This window comes from Patella vulgata, chromosome 4 (genome assembly GCF_932274485.2).
Source record: "Patella vulgata chromosome 4, xgPatVulg1.2, whole genome shotgun sequence".
Taxonomy (NCBI): domain Eukaryota; kingdom Metazoa; phylum Mollusca; class Gastropoda; family Patellidae; genus Patella; species Patella vulgata.
Window position 1 is genome coordinate 60213095 of NC_065882.2, and position 19923 is coordinate 60233017.

Genomic DNA, 19923 nt, shown 5'->3' on the forward strand with positions numbered 1-19923 from the left:
ACTCAATTTTTCCGTTCGTGGAAATTAGGCTTTAGTGGATTTTGCCGAATCCGCCCATAAGATTGTGTATTTGACCATCGATCGAGCTCGATTATATTATATACTCAAATAATGTATCCACTTGGGCTAAAATTCGCTTTTGAAAATATGTATTACAAGGAATACTTTTCTGTACCAACTGGACTAAAGAAGACGGAGAATACTTGGCATTAATGATTTCTACTACAATAGTCAATCGATGCACTCGTCAGTAAACCGCGCAAAATATTAAGATAATCTCAAAATACCAATCTATGTGGCCTATTATAGACAAAGAAGAATCAACAAAAGTTCTTCTGGTTTTCATTTTCCTCAATCAGGCACATCAGGAACAACTAAACCAAGTTACACATATAAATCTGAACAGCACAATGAAACCAGGTCGTCTGCAGAATGCAAGGGGTGTACAAAAAATGTTAAGGTATATATATATACCAGTTACAATTATGGCATATCTGAAAAAGGATATGAAAATAGCTGCATCCAATAAGATAATAATGGTAATCCCTTTTGACCAGGTGTACAGAAAATTGTAAACCATAACACAAGCCACAACACAAGTGCTGCAGAGCTGTGGGGGCTAAGACAATAATATATAAGAAATAATATAACACAAAACAAGACGGAGAAAAATTATAAATATCTTTTAATTAAGAATTAGTGATGGTTTCATATACATGTAAAAACAACCATAGAACAGCAGTAGATAAATTAATATCTAAGTAATATATTTTCTTATAATGAGGTTATCTTCATATTATATTATAATGGTTAATATATCACAAACTAGGAAATAAAATTATTAACATTACTAATTATAAGGGGAGGAAAAAGAACCTACAATAACAAACAAAATTGTAAAAACAATATTCCATAAAATAATGTGCTGCAAATATTATGAACATCCAGGAGAAATATGAAAAATAAAGTGTTTTAAGCTATTCTTGATCATATGTCCTATATTTGCAAGTTCCAAAACATACAATAATAGTTACAAATCTTACAAAAAGTACACATCTTCTTGATCATATAATACAGTTTCACCTCCAAATTTTTAAAAATTAGGTTCAGAAGTCTATTCTCTTGCTTTTCCTTCCTAAGCTTGTTTTTTTTACACAAGGGCAATAATTTTGGCTATATTTTGTGGGTTTATCCATACATAAACCAGACTTGTGGTAAAACATCAATTAAATGTTTAATATCTAAGCCAGTACCATGTTCTATTACATATGAAATATTTAAACATTTCCATAATACCTCAAAACGTTTACATTGGATTACTGAGACTTTGAATGTCAGTTTCAAATTTACATCCCCGATAGTTTATAGTGCACATATTAGCCAGTATATGATACCATAACACAAACTAGAACATTTACAGTGACTTTCCTTACCATAAATATTAAAAGATCCTGATTTTAAAATAACTGCTAAATACACAATTAAAAAAGAAAACATATATAATATATCAAAAGTGTATAAAATTACACTTTTTTGTATAAAGATAGGTTGCCAGGCAACGAAACATACGCCAACAGCAGTTAATCACCCAATCAGTCGACAAGGGTTGTCACATATTTGTTCTTTTATAGGTAATGATATCAATTTCTTACAGATCAGGATATAACTTTTGTCGTCAAGAGTGTTCACAAGGTTCAACAAAGTGAAACAAAGGCCATAAATGCAGAAGTTACTGTTATATACAGAAATTGTTGACATTCAATATAATAGGGTTTCTTTGTTTTACTAATCTAAACAATGCATATGAATTTAATACAAATTGGATGATAACTTGTGTCATTAAGAGTATTCATGAGGTTCAACAAAGTGAAACAAGGGCCATAACACTAGAAGTAATCGACGGAAATTAATGAAGTTCACTAGGCTTCTTTGTTTTATTAATCTAAATCTTGTATATATATATATATATATTGCATACAGATCATATGATAACTTTTGTCGATACAGCACTCATAAGGTTCAACAAAGTGAAACAAGGACCATAACGGAAATTGCTGAAATTTAATAGGCTTCTTCGTTTTACTAATTTAAATAATTCATATAAATTTAATATAAATTGGATGATAACTACAAAGTGACATGAACCATATAACTCTAGACGCAATTTATGGAAATTGTTGAAATTACTAATTTTAACAAATTTCAAAAAGATCGGATGGATGGGGGTGGCAATATACGACCACATTTCCATGTGGGTGTATAAAAATGATTGTCAGGAAATTGAAATTTTTTGACTAAAACTTTTATTATAAATTATTGAATAAATATACATGATCATTTGTAACACATGATAACATTTATTTAATTGAGTTTGTTTCATTTAACAAAAATTGATCTCTTAAAGGCTGAAAGGGAACACCAAATCAATGGCATTTTCATTATATGTGAGTGGGTTTTAAAATATTAAACTAAAAAACAATATTCTTTTTATGAAAAACAGGACATATAAATATTGAGCGTGTTCTTGACTGGAAGTTATTATCGATAAAGCTTTGGTTAGTGAGAGGATAAGTAATGCTAATATAATTTCATAAGTTTTAAATATCAAAAGAATGAAACATTAAATTATATACATGTACACATGTTAAGTCAGGATTAGTTGTTATTTCAGGTTGTTAAATACTTATATATCTGTCTATCTATGCCCATATTTATTGTTTACTTAAATAAAACATTTATGAACTTAATCAAAAATAAAACATTTACGAATTTAATCAAAAAATAAAACATTTATGAATTTAATCAAAATTAAAACATTTTATGAATTTAATCAAAATTAAAACATTTATGAATTTAATCAAATGGTCAAATTACCACTTATAGATGATTTTAAGATTCGTATCCTGAAACTACATATAATATTATACCTCGCCAAAATCATATAAAAAAAAAAGGGGCATAAGGATATACATATTTTTTATAAATTTCAAGTACTCAGATCCATAATAGCTGTGACAATGTACAAATATGGATATGATACATGAACATGGTGATGTTTATACAGGATGTTGAATGTATACTGGCTTTGTTTTTCTCCGTCTGCATGGCAACAACCAACAGATTACAGCATTGGCACCAAATAATTCTTTATAAGCTTTAAATGTGTCTCTGACCTTTACACTGTAAATAAAACAGACATTTTGCTTTTAAATATTAAAATTCATAAATTAATAAAATATTATTAAAATATATGCACAATTTTCCGCACAAAATATATTTATTTTACCGTATATTAAGTGTGCATTATATCCCGATTCAAATTTTGGTAGATTTTCGAAATATCTGACACAAGTTGCAAACAAGGTTGCCACGCAAGATACGCCCACATTTTACAAGAGATGGACTGAGAACAAGCTAAAAAAAAAAAAGCGATTTTTCGTACAATCAGGGACCATAGTCCTGGAAGTTATGGTCTGATATGCATGAATATCTACTGGAACCGAGATCGGATCAAAATTGTGATCAAGTTCCTCTACATTTTAAAAATATTTAATATATCATTTTATGATCATAAACATTTACTTGAAGGGAGGCCCCAAAAAGGAAAACACGATAAATTGAAGGATTATGAAGGCATGTCCACTCCTCCTATTACATCTACCTAAACACTGTAAAAAAAACTTGTGAGTGCCTCATTTATTGGACTTGAATGAATAATGTAATAAATATTAAGAAATTTGTGCTCTCAGTCAATGTGATTAAAAACTAAAATATTTTCTAGAAAGTTTAACGTCATGAAATGTTTGAAAAAGATTAAGATGTCTTTCGTTTAGCTACACCGATTAGAAGTATTTAATTTATTGGGTTATCAAAATAAGACTTAAGGCTGTAAATGATAACAATGTGCAGGGGTGGGGGTGCTACACTTGGCAATACATGTACCTCTAATATCCCCCAAATTTTATTGGGGGAAAATCCCAAATCCTAACTAGGCCATTGTAGTTAGTTTTAGAAGATGATTGTATTATTTATAGGAAGTGTGAGAAAGTTTGTAGGTGTTGAAATAGACAATATCAATACCATCATCGCTACAATATTAACAAATGATCCATTTATAACTAGTAACAAACCATATGGTATATAATAACACACTGACATGTTATTTATTCGTTTTTTATTCAAGATATTCTCTAAAACACCCAGCTGGCTCAGCTAATTGGATTTCCAGCCATTTAGGTAAGCTTATATATGATTAAGAAGAATATTAACATCTAAACTCCAATACTTCAGTAAATTGTGTAAATGAATAAGAAACTGCCATACAAGCAATCCTTTAAATCCAAAGAGAGACAACTCTGCCCCCCCCCCCAAAAAAAACCCAACCCAACTTACCTCCCTTCTTCTGGCATGCTCTGCATATTCTGTAGAATAGTTCTATCCTGAAGAAAAAGGCAATCAAGTTAATTCAGAAGATAATTTAGATGTTCTACTGAAGATAACTGTTAAAGATAATATGTCTTGAATTTCAATTGCTGCCTAAATCAGTTCAAGACAGTCCAGCCAGACCCCACTATCACACAACTGAATTACAAGTGCTATTTTTCACATGGAATGTTTTGTAACTTTAGCATGAAAAATATTGATATTCTATGATATAAGAATAGATATTGTGCTATCTGAATCTCCCTAGATATTGTGCTATCTCCCTAGATAAAGTGCTATCCTCATAGATATTGTACACTATATAATACATTGTTCAACTGAACTTACATATATGGATTTATAAATAATATTACTTTAATCCATAGTCGGCTTAACCCTTTCTTTACCAGCATAAATTTCAGTAGCAAGGTACTCTGGGCGGTTAATTTAGTAATATATATCTATAGTAGGCTATTTGGGTTAATAAATTTTTGTTTACTTACAATTAAAACATTTAGATGTTGAGAGAAGAACTGTACCCCCATGACTAAAGCCATATTTAAACCTAATATGGTCAGTAAATACATAAACCATATACTGTGTTTGATGTAAAAAACTTCCTGAAAATAATATACAAATATGAAATGAAAAAAAAAAAAGGGTTTGAGGCCCTACTTTTCTGCACCATCCGGGCTAATGAAGTCAAGTTTTTTTTACGTGCATGCCTGTGTACACAGGAACTTGGATTTTGTCCCATCTGAACAATTAGACACTGTTCTTTGGCAGGCCCTCAAATCCACACTGATCACACTGACCTGGGAAAACAAAGCAGTAAAATCCAGAAGTACATCCTCAGTCAACTTCAGGATTGAACCTTGGACACCTCTGATGCAAGTGACCTAATGTAACACAAAGAAGAAATGCTTGCAAGATTGGTCTTTATCTGTGTTTTTTTTTTTAATCCGGCGCAAAGTTCAAAATGTCAGCTACTATTTCAGTTGTAAGGTTCATCTAAAAGTCCAGAAAGAGAAATTAATAAGCAAGGTACACATATTGTCCTTGTATATTTTTTTGTAAAAATAATAAAAGCTCTTACCCTATCACAAGATACACATCGTGGTAGAATCCAAAAGTGCATCATACAAATAATAAACGACAATAAACCCAACAAAAAGGCATACAGCAGTAACAAAATAAAGGCATAATGGTTTTCCTCTCCAACACAGTTATTTATCCTGAAAAATAGGACCAAAAGATTAAAGATAGGTTGCCAGGCAATGAAACATATGCCCACAGCAGCTCAATTGTCCGTGCAGTCTACTTTTGTCGGTAATAAAAACATTTATAATACACTAAAATCTGATAATAAGAGTAACAACTCATTAAGTAATTATCAGAATTTTTATCAGAATTTGTTTGGCCCATGCTAATGTTTAGTATACACAACATTTAATATCATGGATTTAGCTGTTCAAGTTATCAAAAATCATTGAAAATCAATACACATGTACTTGTTTGTCTCAAGACCTTAAACTCTGTTTAAAGTCAAACAGTTATTAACTTTAGCTTCTAGAGCATCCACAAGATTTTTCAAAGTGATAAGGGTCATAACTCTGGCAGTAATTATCGGATATCATTGAAAATCAATAGGTTCCTTCATCTCATGACCTAAAACACTGTGTATAAATTTAAAGTCGGTCTGATATTAACTTTAGCCCCTAGAGCGTCCACAAGATTGTTCAAAGTGATCAAGGGCCATAACTCTGGCAGTAATTATTGGATATTGTTGAAAATCAATAGGCTTCTTCGTCTCATAATATTAAACACTGTGTATAAATTTAAAGTCAATCAGATATTAACTTTAGCCTCGAGAGCGTCAATTGGATATTAACTTTTGCTTGTGGACACCGGACGGACTGGGGCGACAACAATATACGACCACATTTTAATGTGGGTGTATAAAAACATATTTCTTTGTGATTCTAATTACAAAAGGAAAACATATCTGAAATAGCAGGAAAAGCCTACAATTCTATTTCTCGCTGGTAGTCTGGTAAATTCAATAAATATAGGACATTCAATATAATATAAATAACATGTCCCCTCAGATATGTCAATGAAACAAGGTTCATCTACATGTAGCCAACATCTCTGTGATTCCTTTCCACACTATGGTTATGGTTGATCGGCATGCACATGTACATGTACATATTTATAAATTCAAATGGTTATCATCTTGATCTGCTTTTAATCTTCACAGAATATAGCAAGATCTGGGTCAATATTTTTATAATTTCTAATGAATGTTAAGAATTATTTACCATGGACAGTGATGATCCATTCTGGTAACACATTGTCTACATCTACGACAATGGTGAGCTCGAGGTGGTCGTTTACGATTACACGTTGGACAAAATGTCCACTCCTCTCCTTCTGCAACATCCATTTTAAAAACATGAATGAAAATTTTTTGTTGTTTAAAAACTTCAAATTTTGTTCAGTGACTATTGTTATTGGTAAGTGCACTGATGTACCCAGGGATTTCATTTGATCTCACTAACCAGTCTGGGATTCGATCCCTGTGTTGGCTGAAAAAAATCCCATGGATCTTCTAGCATGGCAATCTGATTAAAACACAGATCCAATTTCGTTTCGTTTTTATAGTTCAAAATTTCGATTTTATTTGTCTTTACTACACTTGGATCTGGAAGCGTTGTTATTTAACTCGTGTTCTCCTTGAAATGAGGGGTCAGCCAATCAAATGGTCTGTCGAATCGAGCGTTTGACCTTTTTTGCGCAGAACTGTGGGTAGACATTAGCGGCAATAGAAATCAAAACAAAGCAAAAGTAGATAAAAAATACATGGCGGTTGCTAATTGGTTCATCGAATGACTGACGTAATTGGGTCAAATGTCGCTTGCTTGGTACCTGACGTCATAGAACGTGAACTCCCACTATAACTTGTTAGATCTACATGTAGTGTAGGCCATCGAAAGTATTAAAAACGAAACGAAATATAGATCTATATTTGAATTAGATTGCTAGCATGGTTTCCCCTTGTCAGTGGTGCAGACTGGATGGGCCTGTCAAGGAACAACATCTAGTCATTCGTATGGGACAAAACACCTAGGTCAAATGTCAGGGCTCTATAAAAGTTGAGTGTGCCTGCGCACACACTTGAATATGTGCCTGCAGGGTCATACTGTAACACAGGGATGTAGCCAGGATTTGGTGAGTAATGTAAAAATATATAAGGCGAGCGGAGCGAGGGCAAAAAAATTTTGGGAGGGGGGCGTGGTCTTTTATGAAAATTAAACCCTTCTTGGTGTATTTTCAGAGCATCTGCTGCCTTTTGTATGTGGTTCAGTGCAAATCAAATTTCCATTTATATATTCAAATGGGTGACCTATTTACGGCAAATAAACAAATATAAAGACCGTAGAATAATTGTAAAATGAATAGACCTAGGCCTACACATCTAAGTATAAATAAACAAAATACCAATACATCTTTCTTTAAACTAATTTGGGATGATAGGGTCTACTACGGCACACAAAAAAGTTTTTTTAAAGCAAATGTGCGCATGTGCGCGGAAATATCGATGCCTGTCAAGTGTACACCCAGATGCAATTTCAGTCTATGCAGGTCATATTTTCAAAGTAATTCAAATACTTAGAATAATTTCCTCACCTGACAAATAAAGTGAAAACTACATGTATAGTAATATTTCAAATATTAGGTTATTGAAATACTTACCAATTATCTGAAGATCATCAATATTTGGTAATTGTCCAGGGTTTAATGTACTTGCTCGGATTAGTGATCCCAGACATAACAAGGCAACTGATAAATAAACTGGAAAAAGAAAAGTTTTAAAGATTAGAGCATTATTTCAATGTAAATATGTCCATGTAAAAATTTGACATATCAAAAAAAAAAAGAAAAAAAAAAAAAAAAAGGAAGGTTAAAATTCATATATTAAAAACTCTTTGTTAAAGATAATTTTTTTCCTGCATTACATTTACAAGACAGTTAGGGATTTTCCCTTTATGTCATTTCAGCAATATTAATAGTGCCGGTATTTATTGAATCAAAAATTATAATACTGTAAGATTAGGCCTACATTACATTTCAAGGTTGCTTGCGTTGTTGGCACATTCTTTGACCAGGATCTGGGTCCCAAATGCTACTAATTTTGTTCTTGAAGGGTGACACTCTTTGAAAAAAGCCCAAATCTCTACCAATTCAAAAATGAGGGCCATGTAACTTAGCATGTTTGTTTCTTGGACAATTGTGCAATGACTGACAGACTTTGGTTCCTGGTCCATCTAGTAGTATTGTACTTGTTTATGTTTGATTTAATGCATACACTGTAACTAGGCATCAGCAAATCAATTATACAAACATTAATACAAATCATAGATTTATACTTACAGTAAATGAAAAAAGGTGACACATGACCATCATTATAAGCTGGTAACAATACAATATAAACGGAAGCCCATGTACCATAAATCCAGTATATATAAACAAACAACAAACACATCATGCCATTCTTATCTTTTATACAGCGTAGACGTCCGAACAGGGGAATTTTTATGTAGGAATAGTTGTCGTTAGGTTTTTGGCGAGATGGTGACGGATGGTTCTGTTGTGGAAATGAAAACATGTTAACCATGTTTTGCATATTGTTAGTTCCATAAAGATCCATGATTGTTGATATTGTATGTATGGAAAGATTAAAGGCAACTGGTACAAAATAAAACAGCTAATTCACATTGTACTATACATACCGGTACATAAACTGACACATCTGAAAAATAATAATAATAATAATATAAGATCAAAGAAACCCAATCACAAATTTGGTTTATGATAGTTTTAAGTAGAATAATATGCTATGTAGAATTTATTATATTCTGAAATTAGGAAAATGCTTTATGTGGGTTATTTAGTACATTTAGTATCATATGCAATGGATGAAGTTAACTGACATAATAATAATAATATTATTTTATATAGTTTTGACTTATTTTAAACTTCTAGATATTTATACTTTGAAACTCTCTAGAAATTTGAACTCTTGCTATTTTCAGTGTTCCCATTAGCAAAAACCATTATCATTATTGGTACATGAACTAAAATTTGTGATTACAAAATACAAGTCAAGTAATAATATTAATATTATTACGAAATAATACAAGTTTGATGGGACTGTAAAAAAAATAGTGATGGCCTCCAATTCCTTCCAGAATTTGTTAATCTTTGAAATTTATTTCTTGAAAAAAAAAAAAAAAAAAATCAATTCTTGAAAACATTTCTTTTGATGATAATAATATAATGAATACCGGTCCGGTAAGATAATATTAATGACTGATCAGTGAATGAGTGATTCAACAGATTGGACATTGGTGGATAGGCCTAATTCAAATCAAATGTCAGCAAAAAGCAATTCTCAGTTTGCTTTGACAGCGACTTTCATGCAACAAAACTTAGAATCCGTTACTTTTTATTTCATCGTGATTAATTAATATTTGTAATATAATCTAAATAACAATTTACCAGTCCAGTTAGATCTATGCCAGTTGATGCTTGTTTCTTTTTTTCTTCAGAAATATTTTTTTATTAGAGTTGTGTGCCCTTTCTTGTGCTGGAAAAGCTATTCATTTAACGTTTCGTATAATGCAAAATAATCTCTTCAGTTTGGATACTATTTACCATATCAAGGTTGAACTGCTATATTTTATTCTGTTGATGTGTTTTTATGTCTGACATCGTTTAGTAGTTTTAGATATGCGAAATTGGTTGTGTATTTGTTCGAAACTTGTACTGTTTGAACTATTGCTGAACTAAAATGGCGTCCAATGCATCTCCTGACGTGGAACTTGGCTTAAATGTATATTTTTTCTGTATTACAGTTTCATTAACATGTTAAATTTTTGTTTCCTTGAAAGAAAAATGTAGTTTTGAAATATCTAAATGACACATCACCAGCCACTTTTCAACTGGCTATCGAAACACTTGGCTTTACTTTACTACCCCTGTGACTGTCTGATTACATACATTTTTATTGTGGACCGTGGAAATGTTTACCTTTTTTGATGTTGAACAGTTTTCGTTATATATTCAACAGTATATAACTTTCAACTTATTATAGGCCTATTGAGCAGTTTGAATGGGATCTACACCATCATGGCTGTCAATATCAAATGACCAAAAACAGAAAACAGATTCTTATCGGGTCTGGCCACTATCCTTTACTGGTGGATCCTATCTCACTAGGGTGACCCGTGCACTCTACAGAAAGTTGGTCTCGACACGGCTAAATGTGCACGCTTCAGTTGCGTGTCTCGAACTGATTTCTGACTACCCCGCACTCTCTTTGAGTCGATAAATAGCCATGGCACGTGCAATTCTCTACAAATATATCAACTATTACAGCCGTAAAAAATCTATTGTTGACGATTTTGAATACTAATAGCAGTAAAATTTAGCTTCTTGGTTATTACAGCAGCTTTAGAAATTACGTTTGTTTTATTTTTTAAATTGCTTTATCATTAACTGCACCGTTAAGAGTGGCATCTTTTGGTTTAGCACAAATAATATCTCTGAATCACTTTCGTTAGCAGGAACATGATACTAGCAGTAGTTTCATTTTACTTTTACAAGTTTCTTAAAACAATTGTTGAGTTGGCTAAAGTGCTTATTTCTAAATTCAATTTCTTGTTCTAGCTTTCTGTTATGTTTCGTAAAAAAGTAGTCTTGATTATCCCGACTTGTCAATCAGACGTAGAATGGTCGATAGACTGGTTAAGTGAGACTAATTTCAAAACAAGGGCACGTAACCTATCTTTACTCAAAAGTGTCTGGATGTTATGGACGAGACTTGGAACCAGTTTTCAGTCTATTATTTATAGATGATTAATGGTCATAGCTTATTAAGTACAACATGATCGTATATTTAGTGACTATAATTGTGTGAAACTGATTTGAGGCTTGGCATATATATATAAATATTGTTGCGTAATTGTCGAGATATTTGGAGATATTTATTTATGATGGGTCACCCTACCTATACACAACTAATATGAAAATAAGGACTCTATCCTCTATCCTATCATTTCTTGTCACATCCGACACAAATTTATGATAATCCAACACTATTCTCATGTAGAATTTAGCGACCCAAAAACACAAACAAGATTTGTTTGAAATGATCCGCCATTATGAAACTCATTCCTGCGCAGACCAGAGGTCATTGGTTCATAGCTGCTCTCAGCCAATATTCCAAATTTAGGAATGGAATTTTACCGTAAACGATAATTCTTGCTGTACTTCAAATAATGGATAAAACTGTCAATATTGATACCACTAAAGTTTATGTATTCAACATACATAAACAACTATTACATAAAATTGATTAATACATAATTGAAGTACAGCAAGAATTTTCGTTCATGATAACTTAACATTCGATTCCTAAATGTTGAATATTGGCTGAGCGAAGACGCCTTTTCCTTTGTCACTGTGCAAAAATGTGTAGCCTAACATTAAGTAAAAGGGGATTATTCTTTCCACCTAATCTGGGTTTGTGAAAACCTTTTCTCTAGAAACAAACATCAAGGCCATGGACAAAAATTTTTTCGAAAAATTCTGTTTTATCATATTTTGCTCAGTGTTTTTTTTTTTTGCGCAGGCTAATTCATGTTTAAACGCTTGCCAAAAATGAAGCCCTGATATGGCATATTGCATTTAGTCCATTCACGATTTTAACCTAACAATAAAGTTCTGCTCCATGAAGACGAGTATACATGTACACTATGCAGTGTGCTATGAGATTGAGATAAATTTTGCCTGGACAGCAATTGAATTTCAACTGTCAAGGGTTAATGTACATGCACACTATAAATATGATAATGTGTACAGACCTCGTTTTTTGTACCATCCTAAGACTAGTCCCTGTTCCTTGCCAGGCCCTCTGTCCTGCAAACCACTGACAAGTGGAAACCATGCTAGCTCTTCCCAGGGAAGTTTCGCGGCCAGTATTGGAATCGAACACTGGACCTCTGGATTAGTTAGCTGGCGCCTTACCCACTAAGCCACCACCATTGCTTGTTATTAGACACCACAAACTAAGTTTCTGTTTAGATTCTTGAAATATATTAATGTCCAGTATAATGTTAGAAAAACATTGGTGGCTAGAATCCATATTCTCTTCAATTCATGTTCTGTAAATTGATGTACAAGTATGCTGTATGTGATGTGTCCTATTTGGTAGTACTGGGTATTATTTTATAGTATACTTACTTTCAAGCATGTAACAAGTTGGGTAGTATTGGGAGCTAACTGGAATGTAGAGACATCAACCTTTCCAATTTTCTGCAAATTAACTGTCCATGATATCGAACCAAATTAACGAAGAGTTTTTGTGAATATAGTTTTTAATATTACCACCATTATATTTATTGTACAAATGTGATTTACTATTTACAGGACAGTGGAAAAAACAAGGACGAACTACAATTTCAAGGTTAGTGGTTTTATCTTCTAATTTACAATAAATTTAGTAAATTAATAATATTTAATATTCTGAAAATAGGCTTATACACAAAACCCACATACTGGTAATTGATGGTTCCTTACATTTGAAATTTGTTATTATCCTACACCTGCAAAGGAGTAAATCTTTGGAAGGAAATCTGAAATATATGAACTCATTAACACATTGTTTCAGAATTATTTTTTTTAAAAAACATATATGTTTTGTTTATAGATTTTCCACTAGAAGATGAAGATGTTGAATTTGAAGTTAAAAACAGTCATATACATAAATTTTCGGATTTCCCCCCTACTGCAGAGTCAGATGAAGACGATAGTACTGATAAATCAGAGGTAGACATAATTACATACCTAACTATTATTTTGATAATGGGCCTAATGTGAAGACTATATTTTGTACATTTAGGAGTTTTATAGCTATTTTGATAACAAGGCCTTTTTGCATGGCCTGAGAGAGAGAGAGATGGGGTATGATGTCCACTTGACACTAACTAGGTCATTTCAGGACTAACATATGGTCCAATTTTATTCCAATAATTCGCTTGCGTGTAGGGGTCTTTTTTAGCTGTGGGAGGAAACCAGTGGACCCAGAAAAAAAACATGAGATTGGACAGGTGACCCTACTCCTTGTCACATACAAGCGATGAATCGAAATCATGCCACTTGACTCAATGACAGATCTTATGATGCAACACATGCATGATAATCATTCGGCCACCCAACCCCTCTGTATCGCCTGTACTGTATATACATGTAGGTGCATTTAATGTTCAATTTAATGACAACTTAATTCAATTTCAAAGTGAGTGACTGTATTCTTGTGAATTATCAGATTAAAGATTTTGACAATTCATTTAATAAAATTGTTTCAGCTTTTGAAGGAGGATAAGAAGACTAGTTCATTTTGGACATTTGAGTATTATCAACAGTATTTTGATGTGGATTCTAAACAAGTATTGCATAGAATTGCTGGATCTATGATACCATTACCTGGTAGAAATTATTTGGTATCACATATTAGACCTAATCCAGATTTATATGGTATGTAGAAACACACACAGTGCATATGTAAATGTATTTGACCATTTCCAGTTCTGTAAATTATTAATATATTTTTAACAGTAAACTATTATCCGTCAAATTTATGATGACTGGTTTATATGATCGCATCGTTTGTCTGCATAACTGAAGTAATCTCTGTGTCTACCAAGGTGCACCAATAACAGCACTCTAACTTAACTATAAATAGACAACTTAGTTATTTATCTAACTAAGAGAATTAGCATGATTTGTAGGCCCCATAACATATCTGATTTATAATCATTGTCTTAATTTAATATGTATACCAATATAAATAAGACCACATTATGGAACATGCATATTTTTACTTTTATTCTTATAGATCATGATTTGTGTGCATATTTTATTTATATATTTTGTACTTCTTTATTATATTTGATGTGGCTTAGGGTATTATTGTAATTTTAAATACTTATTGTGTGCATGTTATTCTTGTTGTTGCAATTTAGATCCGGTTAAATGTCTTTCACTTATGATTCAATATGGTTACTTATGTTATTATTTTCTTGATTATAATCAATAACCACTTAATGTAAGAACTGTTACCACACTGTGTAAAATCCACTAACACTCTCATAGTATCCGACATATGTCCAAATACTGTGGCATGGTAAAGGGCCTCAATATTCCATAATTCATCCCTGGTCATCTATATTTTGTCTTTTCGATAACTTTGAGTGGAATTTTATTACTAATTTTTTGTCTATTTCTTACAGGTCCATTTTGGATATGTATGACATTAGTATTTACGATAGCTATTTCAGGAAATCTGGCTAACTATCTACAATCTGCTTCAACTCAATATGAATGGAAATATGATTTTCACAAAGGTAAAAACTAGGGTAAAAACTGAAACATATACTGTGTAAAATATACATGTGTTGAACCTTCTGTTGATGGCTTAGAATTCAATAAGGATTTTTAATTCTCAGGAAAAATATTAAAATCTAAATGGGGTCCCAACAATATCTTAGGTCATTTTGGGACTAATGCATATCTATTATGTGTGCAATGGGAGGGAGAGAATTTTGTCTAGACTGTGGCATTTTGCCTACTCTTCTACAATTTGCAACTGCTAAGGGGTCATTTATGTGAACTGTGGATTCATATTTCAGGTTTCTTACATAGCATGAAGATGCACAATTTCCGTGTTATCCCTGCAAATAAAATCCATTTCAAATGTTAAAGATGACACTAAGATTGGAACATGTGACATTCTGGTTGTGGCTCTGCTACCTCTATTATAAACTGTTTTATTTCAGTATCATATGCTGCTACAGCTATATTTAGTTATTGGTGGTTAATACCTTTAGCTTTATATGGTTTATTATGGTGGAGAGGAACACAGTCATCTTTACATTATACATTCCTAGAAATAATCTGTGTGTATGGTTATTCTCTAGCCATATATGTTCCAATATCAGTATGTATTTATTTATATATTTGTATAAAAGAAGAAGTCAGACTGTTGCATATTCTTTATATTTTATGTTGTAGTGAAATAGTTAACAAATTGACACTCTGGCTGTGATAAGGGTAACTGTTGCCCACTCTAAACAAGCAAAGCATCAAACATGTAGCCAGGTTTTTCCCAGAGTACGAAGAGTAGCATTTGTTTAATTTAGAAACCAGTGACTGACACTAGTTGCCCTCATGATGTTAATGTTAATTAAAGGTTAAATGAGTTGTAGTTGAGGTTCTACATTATCAAACTCTTTTCTTAAATAATGATAAAATAAAAAGAATCTGCACCATCTAGACTTCTTCTTTAAGATTTTATATTTTAAACTTTACTTCGAACAAACTGTCTCAAATTTGAAAAAAGGGCTTTTACTCAAATTTATGTTTGAGCAATGCAAAGTACACATGTAAATGTGTGAATTTTTGTCGCGTTTTTATCAACTCTTACTCAGAATTGAATATTTGTGTAAATATCAATAATATATATTGGTATTATTGTAGATATTATGGATGATACAAGTCAATTGGTTACAGTGGTTGTTAGTGACAATAGGTGCTGTATTATCAGGCAGTGTATTATTAATCACATTCTGGCCAGTTGTTAAAGAGGATGCTAAACAGGTAAATAGATTGGACTGTATGAATTAAATCTCATCTAACCAATATTGTCATTGTCTGTCACTTTATACAATATTTGAATAATAATGAAGCCGTGTATACATTGGAATGCACGTAAAAGATCACTTGGCAGTTGGAATTCGATATAAGAGTAGGCGATAGTGCCGCTGCCCGGGCAAAATTTCCCTCATAGCACACTGTATGGCATATGCCCGTCTTCATTAGCCCAGTATAGGAGCAGAACAGTAGGACATTAAACCCCATTTCATTTCATTTCATTTTATATCTCTATCTCTGTATGTAAAACGAACTATAAAAAGGAATTAGCCTGCAGATAAAGTTGCGACCAATTAATGCATATATCCTTCATTTTCTTTAAATAGATCTTCGATAGCTATCTGATTCTGAACAAACCCAAAGTTAATATAGACCATAAGTTTAGAAAACTTTCCCTGGTGCAGGCCTCACACCACATGGTTATTATTCTATCCTAAATCTTACTGTGTTAAAGATGCATGTATGTACATGTAAGAGCTAAATCTGCCTATTGCAGGTCTTTATTTTGACTTCAAATATTATGTAAATTATTATTTAAATTTTTATTAATGTGACAAGCCCATAATCAACTCTCTGCGCTACATTTTGTCAATACTTCAAACATTTATAACTTTGCACAGAATAAAGTAATTTGACTGAAATTTTCAATATATTCTTTTTTCATTATCTATTTTGGACTTTTATAGCAATAATGGCCAGCTCTTTATCTAAATCTCATATAATGCATCTTTATCCCTACTGTCACAGATGTCTTGTATAGATTCAAAAACTCTGTAAATTACTGGAATGTGTTGAGGAATGCTGATTCATCTGTTTTGTATATTATCTACCATACATTTTAGATCTCCAGCTTCATTACCTCGAGTATGTGACAAGGAGTAGGCTCGCATGTCCAACCTCGTGAGTTTTCTCCAGGTCGTCCGGTTTCTTCCAACTGCTAAAGACCCTAAACGCAAGTCAATTATTGAAATAAAATTGAACCATATGTTAGTCTCAAAATTCCCTAGTTTGTGTTGAGTGGACATTAAACCCATTTTTCCCTAACTCCCTCATTAGCTTGATTGGTAAAGTAAAGTAGGATGTTAAATCCCATTTCGTTTCTCATATCCATATTGCCTGTCCAACCTCGTGGGTTTTCTCTGGGTACCTCCCACTGCTAAAGACCCCTACGCGCAAGCAAATTATTGAAATAAAATTGAACCATCTGTTAGTCCGGAAATGGCCTAGTTTGTGTTGAGTGGACGTTAAACCTCATTTCTCTCTCCTCTCTTATCCATATTGTTCTTTACTTTTCAGGTTGCTCTAACAGTCATGGCTTTAATATTTATTTTCAATGCAGCTTTAGCAGTTGGCTTTGTGGTAAGACATATTTTGGAATTATGCATAATAAATGTGACCAGATATTGTTGACACTTGCAGATTGCGTTTTTACTGATTTTGATTTTCCAACACATTGCTTTAAAAGATGACTTTGTGTTGCTTTCCTCAATGTCTGAGGGCAAAGACACAACAGGAATGCATAAAAACTGCCATATTTAGTTGCCATGGAATATTGCTATGTTTATACAGTAATTTTAAATTACTGTTATGTGTGTACCATTTTGCATGATATATGGATACCAGTTAAATTATTCAAAATACATGCATAGTTGTGGTTTGATTTTTTTAGCCCTTGTATCTCATTTAACCATAGCTGGTCACATTTTATTAATGGTATACATGTACAAGATAACTGAAAATGAATTTGCCATGTAAACAACTATTTAGTAAATATTGAAATAATATAGGTATAGTGTTGATAAAATATTAGATAATAACGAAAGAGAGGATGAGATTTTTAAATTTATTCTTAGAATTCTTGTGTGTAGTACTTTGGCAAACAACAATGTTTCTGTTTTGTTTGTTTTTTTGAGTCGGGATGGGGGCATATTTCATCTATTATTTGGGCATATGCCCTATTATCATTATTTTATCAGTTATATTGAAACAGCTGTTTTGAAACTCTGGAATTGGTACACACTACCCATTGGTCTCTTTATTTTAAACTAAATAAAGTTTATGTTAATCTTTTATAACTGAACAGTGAAATATTATCAAAAATTTTTTTTTCTTTTCAGTTATATTTTTTCCACGTTCCTAATACATCGGCCAGTTCTACTATTGCCCCAACTACTCCTAATGTTACTTTGCCAGTTTTACAACACCTTCATTCTAGATTAGATGTGCAGGCTAATAATATTGAACAAGATAAATCACCAACTTTAAATCCTGCAAACAGTCAGCCCTCTGCTTTGCGTACAAAAGTTTCAAATCCGACAGATGTCTCAGAGAACAATTTAAAACCAGCGCCAGTTAATTCAAAACAAAGTGTTGATTCGAAAGGAACAAATCCAGCAGCAGTGACTAATGCGATTAAACCTAATGAAAAAAATGAAAAGACTCCTCAACATGGTGATACAATGAAGGGAAATGCTAGAAATGTGGATAATGGAGTTAAAAAGTCTTAAAATATCTACTTTAAAACTAATGTGATTGATCTGTTCAGAATGGATTTTAAACATTTTTATTCTGGCCTGAGTTAAGTATTGGTAAACAATGTAATTAAAATTTCTATTTATTTCATTGCATCTTTATGGTTCTGATTTTTTTCACTTCATAAGATCTAATGTATTCAAAACGTCAGTCATTCAGACGATGGACAGCGACTATGTGAAGAATGTGATAAGGGAGTTTATTCAGTGGGAAATGTCTTGGCACATTGAATAAACTTGTGAGAAGTCAAGTAAATATAAATCGAAATAAAACAAGTTGAAAAACATCTTGTAAAATAAGTAAACCTTATTTTGAGGAGGAATAATAAATCGAGGATAATATCATGAGCTGTTTGGTCAAAAAGGTTTTAGAGGCTTTGAAAAATGATATTTGATAGCAACTGTGGGATAAAAAATTTGGTAATTTTGTGAAGTATTTTCAGTTTACTTTCATATTGATTGTTCTGATATTCGGGGATTTTGCTGATTATCTGTTCATTGTTTAATGTAATTTGAGTATAAAATCTTGGTAGCAATGCATTTAGACTCTAATTGTAATGTACAATGAAAAGATTGTATTATTTGGGTTTGGTATATAATACCATTTGTTTATTTATTAACATGTGTTGATTTCATTGTAATATTGTCATTATTATTACTGTAAAACAAGGAAATGAATGCAACATAAAATGAATTCAAACTGCAGGGGGTTGAAATTAATTTATCTGGCAATATCTTGCTCATTTCTGATTGTAATTGGGGTATGGTGTTACTGTGTCCGATTTCCAAGGTAACTTCTTTATGCTTTACTTTAATACATATAATTGATGATGGGTTAAATTTAACACATTTATTTTTTTCAGTTCTAACATTGATTTCTTGTTTTACAGACCTTGTTACTGCATTCCATTATTACATATGTATATAGTGTATAAATAAAATATTAAAATATTTCTCTTTATAACAGGACATTCCCATACACTGGGTGCTGTTAAATTTGATATTCTTGAAGAAATAATTACATGTAATGCCATTATATTGCATGAGGGGGGTGTAGGGGATGGTAAGCACTGTGGTTGAGTCAACTAGTTTGGTTTCGATTCCCCGGTTGTACGTGACAAGGAGTAGGATCGCCTGTCCAACCTCATGGGTTTTCTCTGGGTCCTCCAGTTTCCTCCCACTGCTAAAGACCCCT

The 19923-nt window shown here is 32.2% G+C and overlaps 2 protein-coding genes across 3 annotated transcripts; one reads left to right on the forward strand and one right to left on the reverse strand.

Moving 5' to 3' along the window:
* Positions 1-668: 668 nt before the first annotated feature.
* Positions 669-10070, reverse strand: LOC126818963 (palmitoyltransferase ZDHHC21). The gene is made up of 8 exons (XM_050546683.1): positions 9985-10070; positions 8857-9235; positions 8179-8277; positions 6744-6855; positions 5519-5657; positions 4926-5042; positions 4393-4439; positions 669-3180 (listed from the first exon to the last, which is right to left on the reverse strand). The coding sequence occupies exons 2-8, from the start codon at positions 9131-9133 to the stop codon at positions 3057-3059; spliced, it is 915 nt and encodes a 304-aa protein (XP_050402640.1). The 5' UTR covers positions 9134-9235; positions 9985-10070; the 3' UTR covers positions 669-3056.
* A 19-nt stretch (positions 10071-10089) lies between these two features.
* Positions 10090-19681, forward strand: LOC126818961 (protein YIPF1). Of its 2 annotated transcripts, none has more exons than XM_050546680.2 (9): positions 10090-10149; positions 12916-12952; positions 13196-13314; positions 13854-14022; positions 14778-14891; positions 15324-15484; positions 16024-16143; positions 17494-17556; positions 18315-19681. In XM_050546680.2, the coding sequence occupies exons 1-9, from the start codon at positions 10105-10107 to the stop codon at positions 18702-18704; spliced, it is 1218 nt and encodes a 405-aa protein (XP_050402637.1). In that variant the 5' UTR covers positions 10090-10104; the 3' UTR covers positions 18705-19681. The 2 variants fall into 2 exon arrangements, with proteins under 2 accessions (XP_050402637.1, XP_050402638.1); XM_050546681.1 differs by lacking the exon at positions 10090-10149 and adding an exon at positions 10254-10318.
* Positions 19682-19923: the final 242 nt, after the last annotated feature.

Coding starts and splice junctions, on each gene's coding strand:
- LOC126818963 (XM_050546683.1), bottom strand. CDS start 9,133: ATGGATCTTTATGGAACTAACAATATGCAAAACATGGTTAACATGTTT. Junction 6,856..8,178: donor TGATGATCTTCAGATAATTG/GTAAGTATTTCA, acceptor TGGATGTTGCAG/AAGGAGAGGAGTGGACATTT. Junction 5,658..6,743: donor ATGGATCATCACTGTCCATG/GTAAATAATTCT, acceptor CCTATTTTTCAG/GATAAATAACTGTGTTGGAG.
- LOC126818961 (XM_050546680.2), top strand. CDS start 10,105: ATGCAAAATAATCTCTTCAGTTTGGATACTATTTACCATATCAAG. Junction 14,892..15,323: donor GAAATATGATTTTCACAAAG/GTAAAAACTAGG, acceptor GTTTTATTTCAG/TATCATATGCTGCTACAGCT. Junction 17,557..18,314: donor CTTTAGCAGTTGGCTTTGTG/GTAAGACATATT, acceptor TTTTCTTTTCAG/TTATATTTTTTCCACGTTCC.